Source organism: Strix aluco, chromosome Z (genome assembly GCF_031877795.1).
Source record: "Strix aluco isolate bStrAlu1 chromosome Z, bStrAlu1.hap1, whole genome shotgun sequence".
NCBI classification, from domain to species: domain Eukaryota; kingdom Metazoa; phylum Chordata; class Aves; order Strigiformes; family Strigidae; genus Strix; species Strix aluco.
The window spans coordinates 26756911-26771651 of record NC_133971.1 but is presented as its reverse complement, the minus strand read 5'-3'; the positions used below and the strand labels follow the sequence as shown (position 1 = coordinate 26771651).

The following is a 14741-nucleotide window of genomic DNA, read 5'->3' as shown; positions in this document are numbered from 1 at the left end:
TTTGAGATTATATTAAGCTCATTTTTTTTGTAAAAAACTCTTAACAGCTTTTTTCCAGACAGAACCATAGAGAGCAAATTCTGCTTACTATAGTGACCTTGTCTGCATTATTTTAACATATTTTCACTAAAATAAAACCCAGAGCTTAAAGTATAGCAAGTCACAGCAGCTGTGCCCCAGTCAGTGAATTTACACAATGGAGTCTGAACATACCCATAGGTTTCTTTTTACACTTAGACTGTCTTGAGATTCCTTCAGTTAATGTGCTATGGCATTTACTCTTAAAAAGCTCCAACTAAGGAAGTTCATTTTTGTCACAAGCAAATACAGTTCCGTTCCAGCTATACACTTACCATGTCTTCCAGCTGAAGTGTAGTTGCTGGTGGAGGTGGTGGTGAGGGCAGATTATATTGTGAAGGAGGTAGCCTTCCTGCAACAATGGTACTGTTATCATTTCTCCTACTTCCTACATCTGTTATTAGAAACACAAAGTAATGGGATCAGCACATAATCTAGCAAACCCCAAGTGGGGGAAAAAAAAAAAAAAAAAAGAGAGAACTCACAGTAAAAATTTTACTATTCCTTGGGGATTTCTGTATAATCTAATTAAAAGGATCACCCTGTTCTTTATAGGCGTATATACATTCCTGTATTTGACTCTTCAGATGTTTGGAAATAATATTTTCCAAGGGGCTTGTTTCTGTGTTATGCCTCAACATACCTGTGGCCCTTGTCTCATACTTGTAGTGCAAAGAACCTCAAATGAGGTTCTCCATACTGCTAACCAATACTAAATCCAGTGTGCAAGAGCTGCTTTTATGCTAAGGGCCAAAATCCAATCCAGGTAGAGAGCAGCAAAACACAGAAGGGTCACAATGGAGTTCTGTGAGGGCATAAGATCCTTAGGGGACTCACTGTCAGTAAAATAAAATGTTATTTTAACTTTCCTGAGAACATACTGCAATTTCAAGGAGCCATAGATCATGCTCAGCAGCATCTCATCTCTACATACAATGGCTTGACACTGGCCCCATCCTGGCTGTAGGGCTGGGACAATCTACAGGCACCCTACAGCCCTCATGTCCCCTCATCAGCTGGGTAAGCCTGAGCTTGCTCAGAATCCATCCAGGATTCTTTTGTCTCACAATGCAGACATCCTGGAGAAGTCAGATCCGTAGACCTAAGCCCAATATCTTTTCTAAGCAGTTTCAGCTTTTTCCTTTGGAATACAAACTTCCTTAAAGGAAGGAGAGAATGGTATTCTTATTTACTCTCCTATTTCTGAAGCAGATGATGCTAGCAGCAGTTCCAGGACAAGAGAACTTTGCTCATTCCAGGGACTAGAGTGACACTATGTGGTAGTTGCAGGGTTTTTTTTGGGTTTTTTCTCTTGAAACAAGCAGGGAGAATATAAGGAAGGTAGTTCAAATTGGTGCAATACTCAAAGATTTCAACAGTGCAAGTATGCCAGAATATGCATTTTGTACATACATATGTATGTGTACACACACATTAAGCTTAACCATAGACAGAACCAACATATAAGTTACAGACCAATCAGATCTGATCTATGTTACTTAAAAAAGTAGTGTTAGGGTTTTTTTAAGTAAAAAGTCATGAATTCTGGGGCCTTCAGTGTTTAAATACATAAAGAGGTTAAAAATAATATAATAATAATACAAATTAAAAAAATAATATCTCAGTAAATTGGCCAGATGGATTTTAGACCATCAACATAGACTCCAAATGTTATGGAGCCATTAAGATTGTGATACTTGCACACTATTAATAACCTACATTATAATGCATATTATATGTATGTTATTTGTATATTGTATGTGTATTAAATGTACATTATAATAACATAATAAATCTGTAAAGGGATCAAATTCTGCTTCTATTTCCAAGGACAGTAGGTGGCAGTGCAGTGTTCATATAAATAGATAATCACTGACTAATGCTAGCACATGGAAGTTTTAATTCCACAGATTACAAGACTAGAACAAATCACAATAATCATCTGATGTTTGAAGTTCACTGATGTCCTGATCACTGTTCTGTTATACCTGAGGAAGAATGCAAATAAACGGTTGTACAACCATATTAAATAATTATGTAACTTCATTAAAAGCACTGTCTGGCTGTACCAAGAGATAGTGTGTCTGGGGCAGGAGAGAAAGTGGTACAAGAGGCAGCAGAAGAACATGGCAGGTATGGGACCAAGAACAACCGAGACTGTGAGAGGTGATGAAGCCTGATGAGGACTGCACTAACCACAGGAAATTAAAAAGCATGATGCTGGATATCCAAAAAGTTGGGTACAGGCACACCAGCATTGTCCAGCCCAGCAAAATCTCCAGGTACTGGGCCTGTGTAGACTATCAGCTCATGCTTCACAGTAAAAATCAAGCAAAATGTTTTCTCCACAAACCCCAGGAGTTGGTCATGGCAGCTCTAAAGCTCAGTTTTCTTCATTTCCTTCCTACTTACTCTCTTCTTTACAGGTTTACAGAAACAATGCTTTCCTATTTTGCACCCCTTGGTTACCCATCGTTATTAAGGAGACCCATTGTCTGTTGCATGTTTTTAGAAAACAATAAACAAACAAATACAAGATAAAGCTTCAAGAGAGAGTAGTTCTTAGTTTATAACACAGTGAAAAATAAAGAACTTGGGCAATGCCCTGTAACTTTATTCCAAAACTCAGTATCGTCAAGAAATCATTCGTTCTTGACCTTCCCCAAATACTGATCCTATGTTTTTACTAGCACACAGCTACTGCACTTAGCCAATATCATATTCTAGTTTCCTAAGCAACTGGACAAATACCACATATGTTTAACAGGTTCAGACAGCTGCTCAAGTAAGTATCCTCTTACACCTTCTTCAAGTTTTTATTTCCTCTTCATATCTACATTTTTGGAGAAGAATTTCTCTGAAGTAGATCGGAAACTTCTGGTATAAGATCAAGTTTAGCAACTGAAGTTACTAGTCTAAGGCCATTAACAACTGCTGCCAGTACAGCTGGTTGTTAAGCCACACATACAGCTGTGACACTCCTGCTGGCACAGCTATTTTCTCTTTAACACAGACTGCTGCACCAGCATGATTATGGTCTTACTGATACAGATTGTCTCAGTCTGAGGGGGTGATTTCATTACATCTGTAAGGGTGTGCAGCTCTTTCCTGTGTGGCTGCACAAGTTTTATGAGTGTGCTGGTGGTATAATTACACTGGTGTTTCCAGTTCAGGCACAGAACTCCAACTGAATACAAAACCTGGGAGATTTACTTGCCCTTTTTGCATTAAAAGGCAAGATTAAGAAAGAAGGGAAAGGTATCTGGGAAAAGCAGATTCATTGCACACTGAGATTCCAGACAATAGAAGAGGGTTTTCCAGGATTTCTCCCTTACCCACCCCTAACCTGGGTGCTGACAGAATTCTGGGTAATCTTCCACAGTATTTTTAGAAGTTTGCCATCCCTGGCTTCTCATTCTGACTTCAGCTGGAGATTACCACCCTCCCAGCAAGGTGGGATGAAAGGAACACCTTCCACCTTTCAACTACAGCAGTGCATCAGAATATTTCTCAACATATTCAACACGACTTTTTAAAGCAGTAGGAGTTTGATAAACTCTGTATTGCCACAAGTCCTCATATTAAATAAAAAATTTTAAAAAAGAAGAATCTTTTAAAACAAACAACAAACCCAACAGAAACCCCTACACCCTACCAGATTAGAACTATTTTTCATACTGACCAGGATCTGTCCTACTGTCCTTGCCCTGAAACATGGTCATTGCTTCCAGATTCAAAGCACATACACCGCGCATAAAGGCTTTCTTCATGGTGTCTTCATACTGTTCTCTTTCACTGTGCAGTCGCAGAATCTCAGCTTTTGTCTGTTCCAAAGTAGCAGTTAGCTACAAAAGAGAATAAAGAAACAGCTATCTTGTACTTCTGAATACAAACTACAAACATATTCCTCAATTAGCTTTAAAATTCACTTACTGCATTTACAAAGATACGCATTTTCACTTCAAAATCTCAGGTTCAGAGATGAACAGCTGCTTGTCATTTCTTTGTACTACAGCACATTATTTGTACTAGAGCTTACCAAGGACAAGAGTGTATTCAACTGTCAGACACTACCTAGTCAGCTAAGCAGAAATTTATCTTGCAAGTTTTTATCTTTCAGAAGTTAGGCATCTGGCACAAACTAGATTTTCACAGGAACATGGATTTGCTCAACAGAAGAATAAGTATTCCCTTATTCTTTCTTAAATAGAAAACTATTTAAGCATAGGGTGAATTGTCTTCAGCAATCTCTTTTTTCTGGCTACCGTAAAAATCTAAAAGTGTCAAGAAAAGACAGCCCAAGTTACCTTTGTAACTCACTACTTACTGTTTTTGTGCTAGTAAGCCACACTTGGTAAGCCTGTTCTTAAAATTCTAGGTTTAATTTCTTGTTAAAACACAAAGCTTTAAAAATGTATATTTTAAAACTTTATTTACTTACTGTGCAGCAATGCACATGATAGTAAGTTCACGTTAAGCTCTGAATATTCTTTAACAAGCTTAATTGGCAAGTTGAAGGCAAAACCAAACTTAAATTCAGCCTTTAACAGACTAGCTATTATTGGAAAAAAAATTGTACTCATCATGATTATTCATAATAATAATGGTCTTCTATTTCCATTGCCTTCTTCAGTAAAACCTCAAAATGCATAGCCAATATTAACAGCGTGCTCTTAGAAAATGAATATCATTCCTACTGGTGGGCAGAAATTTGTCTCATTTCAGGAACAGTCCAACTTATTTCACCTGTGTGTGCAGATCAGCAACAATTTATATCAGATGCAGGGAAAAAAAAACCCCACACCTAGAAACCATAGTAGAGATCTTAAATCTCCTCAGATGTTGTGTATTTCAGGGCTTTCCAACAGAACAGAGCTCCCACATTTTTCAACTTTGCTGAGAAAGAGACACATTGGAGGGACAGGGGGGTGGGGAATAAAGGAGAGAAAGAATGAAAAGAAACAACCTTATTTTACCTCTGCAATTTTGGCTTCATAATCATTGGTGAGCTGAACACAGACATCTTCTGCCCTTGACTGACAGGCTTTTGCTACTTTTTCTTTCCATTTTTCTTCACTAAGAGAGCGCCATGCTGCCCATACTTTCTTCATCAAAGCTGTCCGGAATTGTCTGTCTGCTATTCTATTGGCATATTCCTTAGGAAACAAATATAAAAATATCACATGCAAGTTTAGGTTTCCTAAAAATTTAAGCACTCAAGAGAGTGTGGATGATGGTCTTACAACTTATTACACAGACCACAGTTAGGAACACCTAAACCAAGTTACTCGCGCCACAGTGAAGTGGTACATAAACATAGTATCAGCAGCTCAATATTTCTTCCTGCACACATCACTGAGTGTTACTGTCCCAAGTATGAGAAACCATATTTGTGAACTTCTAGATTACACAAAACACTGTTTTTACTCTTAGCTTAATGACACTTGAACAATCACATGTAACCATACATGTATGAAGCCATTTAGTGGGTATGTGGCACATTTTGGTTCACTGCAGGAATCATATAAAACCTGCAGCTACAAAGATTGCAGATGACTAGCATGAAGAACCTATCTTTTTAATTTAGACTTCAAGATGCTTTAAAAAGCCCTTTAAGACAATTCTATTATTCTACTCTATTTCAAAATAGTCTCCAGACAAAGTATTTTAGCACTCAATTATTTTTTTAGAAATTAATTAGAAAAACCAAAAAGAGCAGAGTGAAAAACAGACTCCAAATTATTAGTAAATTCCAAGACAGGAGGGAAGGAAAAGAGAAAAGGCTACCCCTCTCTGCAGATCAGCACAGTTTTGGATAGCGTCTATGAACTTGAGCCTAGCTAGGAATCTGTACCAAAGAACAAAGGTCCCGAATACAGCTTCTCCTTCTTAACAGCCTGGAATGCTAAAGGTTTGCAGTCTTGACATGGGATCATTCTTTTCTGTCATACTTCACTTAGTAGACTGTTTACTGTTACATGCCTGACGCAACGCCCAACATTTTGTGCGCAACCAGCTCTTAGCTACTTCAAGTTTTGGCAACGTGAGAAAAGAGGGCAGCGGAAGTTTTACTTGTGAAAGTGGCTTCCCCCAAAAATGCGATACTGTATCATATCACTGTTCAAATGTACTATGTTTGAAATTTAGACAGAGATTCCCTTGGCACCTACTTCAAAACGTAGATACTAAAAACTATGCTGATTGGAGCAATATAAGACAAGTATATGTTTGACTTTTTCCCCATCCCAGACAGTATTCTGACAGCAATGCTCTTTTTAGAACTGATGTGACATTGTCCACACATCAAAATAGAAACACTGTAATTTCTTCAAACTGTAACAGGAACTGCAGCAACTCTGACCCTTTTGAGTTCAGAGGTTTCATTTTCATTGCATTTTTATTTTGCACACATACCTCTTGTTTGGCTTTAACATGCTTAATCCGCCACAGTGTAAACTTTCTCATCAACTCTATTCTCTCCTTTTGCCTTTCTAATGCTTGGGTCAAGTTAGTAATCACCTGCAAAAATATTTATTAACACTGTTTGAATAGCTATGATCTTTGTAAGGTCAAATAGAATGTACTTATACATCAGTTATTTTTCATTTAAAGCATTTGCTTTGAACAGTCGCTTTCTACTGAATCTTCTCCTCATTCTAATCAAGAAGGAAACAATAATCGGAAGTAAAATTCCTGTGGCTTCAACACTCAGACTGTGGCATTTAAAACACTTTCACTGTGTAGTTTTAGGAAAAGTTCAACTGGATTGTTATTTCATCCTACATCTGCAGGCTTCTGTGCTGCATATCCTTATAATTAAATGTTCATAAGGTCAGAAGAATCACTTATTTCAAAGACAATTTTGATAAATCAGGAACATCAATATTAAAAGTTTGGTTTAGTGCATTATTAGTTAACTGAAGTATAAAGAATCAATTTATCTGAAGAAAGTTTATTCACTTGTCCAAACAAAATAAACAAGCAAAGGAGTTGCCAAGAACTAGAAAAATCTGATTAAGAACTGTTACTCTCTTTAAAAGTTCTCCTGAAAGATATCATATAGGCCTATAGCAATTAAAACATTTGAGAGGCAAGGTAGCCTACTGGACAGAGAATGCAACTAGGGACTTTTACCAGCAACGTCTGAATATGTTTTAATTAGTACACAGAAACAGCTGAAGTTCCTTGATTGAAAATTAGGCCATGCATGATGCAAACTGGGTACAGCAAATCACTGAGTATTTCTCTATATTTTTGCCTAACTTCTTAAGTTAGATTCTGCCATCAGTCATATCTGAGCAACTCCAATGGGCAACAGTGACCAATCTTGGGACCCATGTAAAATTATTTTAACTACTGCATAAAGATTGTGAAGAACAATATTCTATGATGTTATATGCTAACATATCTTAAGATGTTATATTGCATATGTTACCTGCAATAATTATTGAACATACATCAATGACATGAACGATACTTAAGATAAAATTTACCCTTAAATCAACAAAGTTATCTAGCAAATAGTAAAAAACTCCTGATTTGTTTCAGTACAGGATTTCATACAAACTGTTTCTGTCAATCTTCAGAATGTTTAATGAAATATTACTGGGAAAAAGCTTGGTTTCTTTAAGGTGTTCAAAATATCAGTCAGAAACAAATAAAGGTCAATCTGATACATTTAAAGTAATTTAAAGCTGATCCATCTCTAGATTTTTAAGAATGAGTTCTTCAGAATACTGTATGCTAATAAATCTAGTATAAGCTACTTTTCTTTGCTTAAATATGACTAATTTTAACTTTTTGCAGTTTCAGAATAACTGAATAGTCTCAGCTCTTTAAGTAACAATGAATTTATCTAAAATTAGAAGTAAATTTGCATAAATTATCAACAAATCAAGAAGAAAATAAAAAGCAAAGGAAATGAATATAATTACTTTTGTTGAAAAAGTGTCATACACTAACATGAAACATCACCTTTTGATGCTGCATACCTGTTGATACACACTAGAAGTCTTAGCCTAAATCCATGCTTGTTTATTAGTATATTTTTGCCACTAAAAAGTATTTGTGAGAGCTATAATGTGAAAACAAGAAGCTACAGTGTTCACAATATTTGTGAGGCTGCTGGACCTTGGGTTATGCCCATGCCAGAATACAGCAGTTTTGATAAATATGGTGTGATACATGGAAGCACTGCCACCTACCGTTAAGGTGGTGGCAATAATGATTTTCTACAGAAAACAAATTTTTTTAGAAACAGAACTATAAAATTGGTTGCAGAACTAATTTCTTTGGTAGCAGGAAAAAAATACTGCTTTCAAAGTATCATCAAGAATTACGGTGCATTAAACGAGTGACACACGATGTCCAACAGAATTAGATCTGTTTGAATGGTATACACTGATATAACTATAGCTCTGCACATATGTACTAGTTACCATATATTATACTAGTCCTGTTCTTGTAACGTTACGTTTATACTTGCTCAGTCTGTAAGATTAGACTGCTTTCGAGATATGGACACAGAACATTATCTTCCTCCATATTTTAACTCCTTCACTGGATGTTTTTAAAACCAGGACAAAAAGGTAAATAGGAATGAAAAACTCAAACTCTGTTAAGTGTTCTGAAGGTTAAAAACTCAAGACAGCAATAAGAGGATTCAATTATGTTACGTGATTGTGCGGCTGCCAAAATTTTATATCCATTTCCATAATTCTGGTTAATTTTGAAGTTGTTGATATTGTTGATAGCAGAAAAGCGTAACTCAGACCCCAAATGTACCATTCTAAGAATTTGCACAAATGTACAGTTCCTAAGAATCCTGAAATAGAGACTTTAACATTTAGGAGACTGCTGCCCATTTAAAACTCAAGAAACCCAATCCAAACATTGAAACATTAAAGGCTTTTGAAGTGTAAGAGCTAACAGACTCATCTAAGCCAGTGTGATTTTCATGAAAGCAATAAGGAACAAAAATAGACCCTAGATTTAAGAAGCAAACAATGGAAAATATGTATATACAACATGTTAAGTTTCCATGGTTAGTATGGACAACAGTATCAGCAACAATTACTCTTTTTCTACTATACAATCTAAATGTGTTATTTACTTCTCTATGTTACTTGCTGCAAGAAGAATTTCATTCAAAGACATTCAGTGTAGGTGTTTTTAAAGAAAGGAACTGTTGAATTATGAAACTGAATTACTACCTCATCCTTCCTGCCAACAGAGATTTCATAAGTATGTAGCAACTCCTTCAGGTTTTCTATCTCACTGCCCAGCTGTCTCACTTGTGCGGCATGTTTCTCTTTTTCTTGTCTCATTTGAAGCTTGTGATGTTCGATCAAACTAAGCTTCCATTTTCTCAATTCAGTCAGAACATTTGTCTGAAAAGTTAAAGGGATGACAGTAGTGCAATTAGTAAAATTATTCCCTCCTCCCCAATCTTTTAATCTTAAAATATTTAGCAATTAAGGAGACATGAAATTTACAGTGATGCCTTCCTAGGCTGTTTACATCTATAAATATTATCAGACGTAATGAACTACTGAATGATAACTACTGAACATCCCTAACGGAGAAAGTTATTCCAAAGTTCTTGAAACAAGATATTCTAGTGCTTATATGCAATATAGAACAACAAGCAAAAAGAAAACCACTATTTCCCAGTGCAATCACACTGCAACTTTTCCTGCATTCTCACTTTTTCTACAACACAGTGACAAAATAAATACCTTAAGATTTCCACTCCAGAGATCGAATATGTTTTCTATTTGCTTTACTTTTTCATCAGGTGAAGTTAATTCAGTCACTATGGTTTCATTGACTTCTCTTGGACCGTGTGTGGACCCTTCAGAAGAAGGCTGTTCTGAAAGAACAGGGCAAAGTCGTTCCATACTGGCCTCAGGAAGCTCCTTCACTGATACGAAGACTAAAAATTAAACAGAGAATAAGGATTGATTCTCCATAAAGGCTAGCTGGTCTGCATTCTGAATGGAAGTCAGAAATCAGACATTAAAAAAAACCTACAACAAACCCCCCAAATATTTATGCCATCAGAAACCTCCTTTCCCCATATAAAAGAACACAATTAAAATATATGCTTCCAAGATACAAGTATACTTAAACTGACACTCCTATTGTAATGTTATCAAATCAAAACTACCATTCCCTTAAAGAATGGAATCTTTTAACATCATTTCATTTTAAAGAGGATGATCACAGCAAGTACCAAAAAAAATAGCATTAGCAGAAACAAAAAGCATCTCTCATAAAAGACTTCTCGTCGATTAACAGTTTGGGTCAAAAATCTAAAAACTTTTGGCATTTTCCTTAATGTGACTATAAACTCCTGAGGCCAGGGGTTTTCCATCGTGTATTCACAATGCAACCTGTGAATGTATTTCAGTGTTGGTATGTACCTGCCTCCATCACCTGCCTGTAAGGACAGCCTTTAATTTGTGCATTTAATAAGATTTTAAACTCTTTGAGAAAGGAAATACCAACTATGAATTTATGTAATGCCTTACACAACAAGGCCTCACCTTCAGGTGTTGTGGCTAACTACCACTGCAATAAAAATTAATCCATGCCCAGAAGCGAACAGGCATGTATGTGATTGAGTTCCAACTGATGGGAAGAAAAAAAATTAGCTAAGAATAAATAAGTTAATATTTAAATATTAACAGACAAAATGAAATAGTTTCATATTCAGCTTTTCCTTACAGAAAATTTGTTATTCCACTTGACAAATGAATTTTAAAAATTTAGAATGAAGATGGATTAGCAGATTCCTGGTATTAATAACAATCAGGACCATTTCAAAAGAATACTCTCCTTTCATAAACAGAAAGAGAAAACCTCCAACATTTTAGTCTTCACTTCTGAAAACAAATACTGTTTGTACAATTGATTTCATAGTGCATGGGTACTATTTTTTGCTACAAGCATGCAGAAAGAAGCTTAAATGTATGTCACAAAGCAGTATTTTAAGTGGACACTGGAAATATGTTTCTAATTTATTCAAGGCCGAGTCTGATGGTTGACACTCTTTTACAGTTACTGTTAGGTCTCCTATCCAAAGACAGTGAGAAAAGCTGTCTGGCTAATACTGCCCCCATCAAGTAGGCTGAATTGCAACTACTACAGTCATGCTCCACAAGAAGGAAATAGGGACAACTATGATGCAGAGGGAGTTAAAACTGCTTTTTGGTATTTCTCCCAAGGTCATATGCAACTACACATCATAAAATTAGAATCAGCTTGAGCTAAAGAAGCCCCATGTAACTCACAATTTCTCTAGACTAAATTCCCTACCCCTTCTAGCAAAAGACCATAAACATTATTCCCAACCACACCAGTATATTAAGATCAGGCTCTAGCTTTTTGTCATTGTTTCTCCTGCAAATGAGAGAAGTATTGCTTAGCTAATGGCAGAATTAGAATACTCATTGTTTGTAAAGATTTCCAAAAAAATACGACATTTAGACAGATGACCCAGGCTACTTAAAATACACGTAATTTCAGTGACAAAGAATCTGTCTGGGCTTTCACAATATAAAATATTTGGCAGTGTTATTATTGACAAGGATTCCCAGTTCTGTCCATCGCCACTTGTTCCCAATCCTGCATCTCACTGTGTTTTCTTCAGTTGTGACATTGCTGTAAAATGTGTAAAGGTTTGTTTTTATTTTTAAACTTTTTTTTTTTTTTTTTTGATTACAAAGTTACACAATTTACACAGCACAGTTTGCAAGATATTACAAAGAAATACCAGAACAAAATATAACCAATAAAAACAGGGTATTAAAATGGACTATGTCAGCGGCCAGTCTAAGATTGCAGTACCCCAAGTTCATCACTCCCCTCCCCTTAATTCTCCCTACGAACATATTTCCAACTCAGCTTCCATTCTTCTCATTTACCATAGGATGTATCCTTCACTGGATCCACTAAGTGTATCTGTTTCATGTTTATATCATCATCTTCCATAATTTACCTTGGCCTTCCAGTTTTGCCATAGTTTTCTACTTTTATACACATTAATTTCATTCTTATTTTTAATGCTGTCACCTCTGTTCCTTCCACTGCATTACACGATGCCATTCAGTTACAGTGCACTAAGTTATCAAGGATATGGAACCATTTGGATATGATAAAATATAAAAATTCATTAAATAATCCCCACATGCATTTACTCTGACAAATCTCTAGACCATATTCTTGTTTATAGTAGAGGTAATGAAAGTAGCTGTTTTTCCAGATGTCTGTGTTCCTCTAGTATTTGACTTTTTCTGCTTTTATTAAGTAAATAAGCTCTGACAGACTGTTCTCACACACTATCTGCTATCAGTGGCACAAGCTGAGGGTAGCAATTTGCTAAAATGTACAGTTTTTAAAAAAGTCTTCTCAGAAATCTAATGGACTGGTAGCCTGAGGAGAAGAGAATTTTCCCACTGTTTGAGTCATCACTACGTATCTTTTCTAGAAATAACTTGCTGCTTCAGCCTTAGCCATTTTCAAATTTAATCAACTAAACTGGTAACAAGAACGGGAAACTAAGTTTTAGGTTTCAAAGTTTAAAAACATTTGGACAATGAATTGAATAGTACAGAATGTTTTATTCCAATTATTTTTCTTATTCAACTGTAAGCTTTTAGTGAAGATATTAAGTATCATTAAATTTACTGCAACAAATAGAGATTACCAGTAATTAGACTTCTACCGTCATAGTGGAAACATTCACTTCAGTTTCAAAAACCTGACAAGAAAGTAAAAATGCCAGACCAAAGAATACTCCACAAACAGAACTTCATTTCAGAAGGCATCACGTGACACTGAAAACTGTTGGTCTCAATACCAACATCACACGGAGAAGGGAAAAAAACATTGCAAGCTTGAGAAGCTCTGAAGAAGAGCAAACTTTTAGGTAGTAACTCTATACGCAGCACAGACATGCATTTTGGTTTACAGTTATAGAACACTACCCTAATAATTTATGATTTTGTTATTTTAACAACAGCATTAGAGCCTGACAGGGAAAGAACAAATGTCAAAGAGCCTGATTTTTAGTATGAACATGTAGCAATACAAAAAAAATGGAACTAAACAAAAAAGTTAACTGTCCTTCAGAAACAACCTGCTCATCTATCTTATTGATTAGTATCAGGGGTATAGTATTGAACTTGAATTTAACTACTTTCTCACTGTTCATCCAAAGTCTTGATGTTAGTATCAGGGGAAAAAAAAGGTATTCTGAGGCCATTAACACTATGGCAAACACCACTCAAATATGCAATCACCCTTGATCAGTACTAGAGGTTATACAGACAAGTTGGACGATTTTGGTCAGATCCTTTTTTAAGAGTTGAAATAAACTTCTTTTACAAATAGATTGATTCAAGCTGTCTCAAGGAGATACAAGACACCTCTTTCCTAAACTGACAGGACGTAGTGACATTTTGAACAGCAAACCTATGTTTTGATAAAGCAGCAAAGCATCAGTTTATTTACAGTGTGCAGTTAATAGAAGCATGAAGGGGCTGTGTAAATATTGTTCTTGCCTCAGTCTCTGAGAAGATCAAGAGCACCTTCTTACTGTTTTTAACCATTTTTTAAATTTTGAAAATAAACGACAAAGTGTGTTTTGCAAGGTGTTGCCCTTTGCAAAGATAATAAACATCCGAGTGTCTGAGGGGAATACATGGCACCTTGTAATGAGCAATGCATAAAACTGCAATGCAAAATTTGTATCACCTTCAAATATAACAGTATTTCTTTCCCCTGTCCCATGATAATTAACTACAGCTTGCAAATGACTATTCTTATTTGGTACCAACCATATTAAAAGACAACTTTATTCAAATATTTCAAGAGAAACAATCAAGGGAATGGAAATTTGTCCTCTCATGTCTATTACACACCTTTAGGCAGTAAAAAGGAACAAAGACTTCTCAGGCTACATGTTTGGCCCCAGGAAAAAAAAGAGTAAGGAGCATAACCCCTCTCACAGCATTAAAGAGAGACAGCAGACAGTGCTGGCTAAGATCTTCTTTTCAGACAAATACAATTGAAAATAGATTATACAGTCATCTACCCCAAAAAAAGAACAAGTCTAGTGCTCTAATTCTGATCTTCTTTCTTACGAACAGCAATATCACACATCACAAATATTCCCTTAGAAAACAATGTTCCACTCAAACTTGGAGACAAAACTCTAAGCAGAGAGAACACTGGGGACAAGACCTGAACTAGAATTTGCTCCATAATCGAATTCCACAGAGCTGGATTTGAAATTTCTATTCCCCTTTTAAGAATAACTTCTCAGGTTGAGAAACACTTCCAGCAGCTGACCTGAACTGCTCTACAATTCAAGAGTTTCACAAGTGTGTTTGAATCCTGGCAATCCGCTAGTATGATCAACAGCCTGTTACAATGGAAGAAAACTCGGAGGAGATGCTCATGAAGCTCAGGAAAGAATACAGGGAGTGACCACAGCTGTTGTAAAGAAAGCTGAACTCATCTCAACACAGGAAGGGGCAGAGGGTAGTCTTTGTCTTTCATAAGTGTGTACGAGCTGAGTGGATCAACTGTTTGTGTATGTGGCCTTAGTTAATCAAGAAGTGTGAATGCATTCCTGTGCTAGGCAGAGGAGTATGTGG

General features: G+C 36.1%; 1 protein-coding gene across 6 annotated transcripts in view; it reads right to left on the bottom strand.

The window, feature by feature from the left end:
* POC5 (POC5 centriolar protein) overlaps positions 1–14741 on the bottom strand; it is a 32521-nt gene that overhangs the window by 3608 nt on the left and 14172 nt on the right. For 3 of the 6 annotated variants that reach the window (XM_074812476.1, XM_074812481.1, XM_074812482.1), the window contains 6 exons: positions 9816–10012; positions 9291–9467; positions 6493–6597; positions 5055–5234; positions 3761–3923; positions 354–472 (listed from right to left, as the gene is read on the bottom strand). In XM_074812476.1, the coding sequence (XP_074668577.1) occupies positions 354–472; positions 3761–3923; positions 5055–5234; positions 6493–6597; positions 9291–9467; positions 9816–10012 (941 nt within the window). The remainder of the gene's footprint in view (positions 1–353; positions 473–3760; positions 3924–5054; positions 5235–6492; positions 6598–9290; positions 9468–9815; positions 10013–14741) is intronic. The other 3 variants (XM_074812477.1, XM_074812478.1, XM_074812479.1) reach the window with 3 other exon arrangements.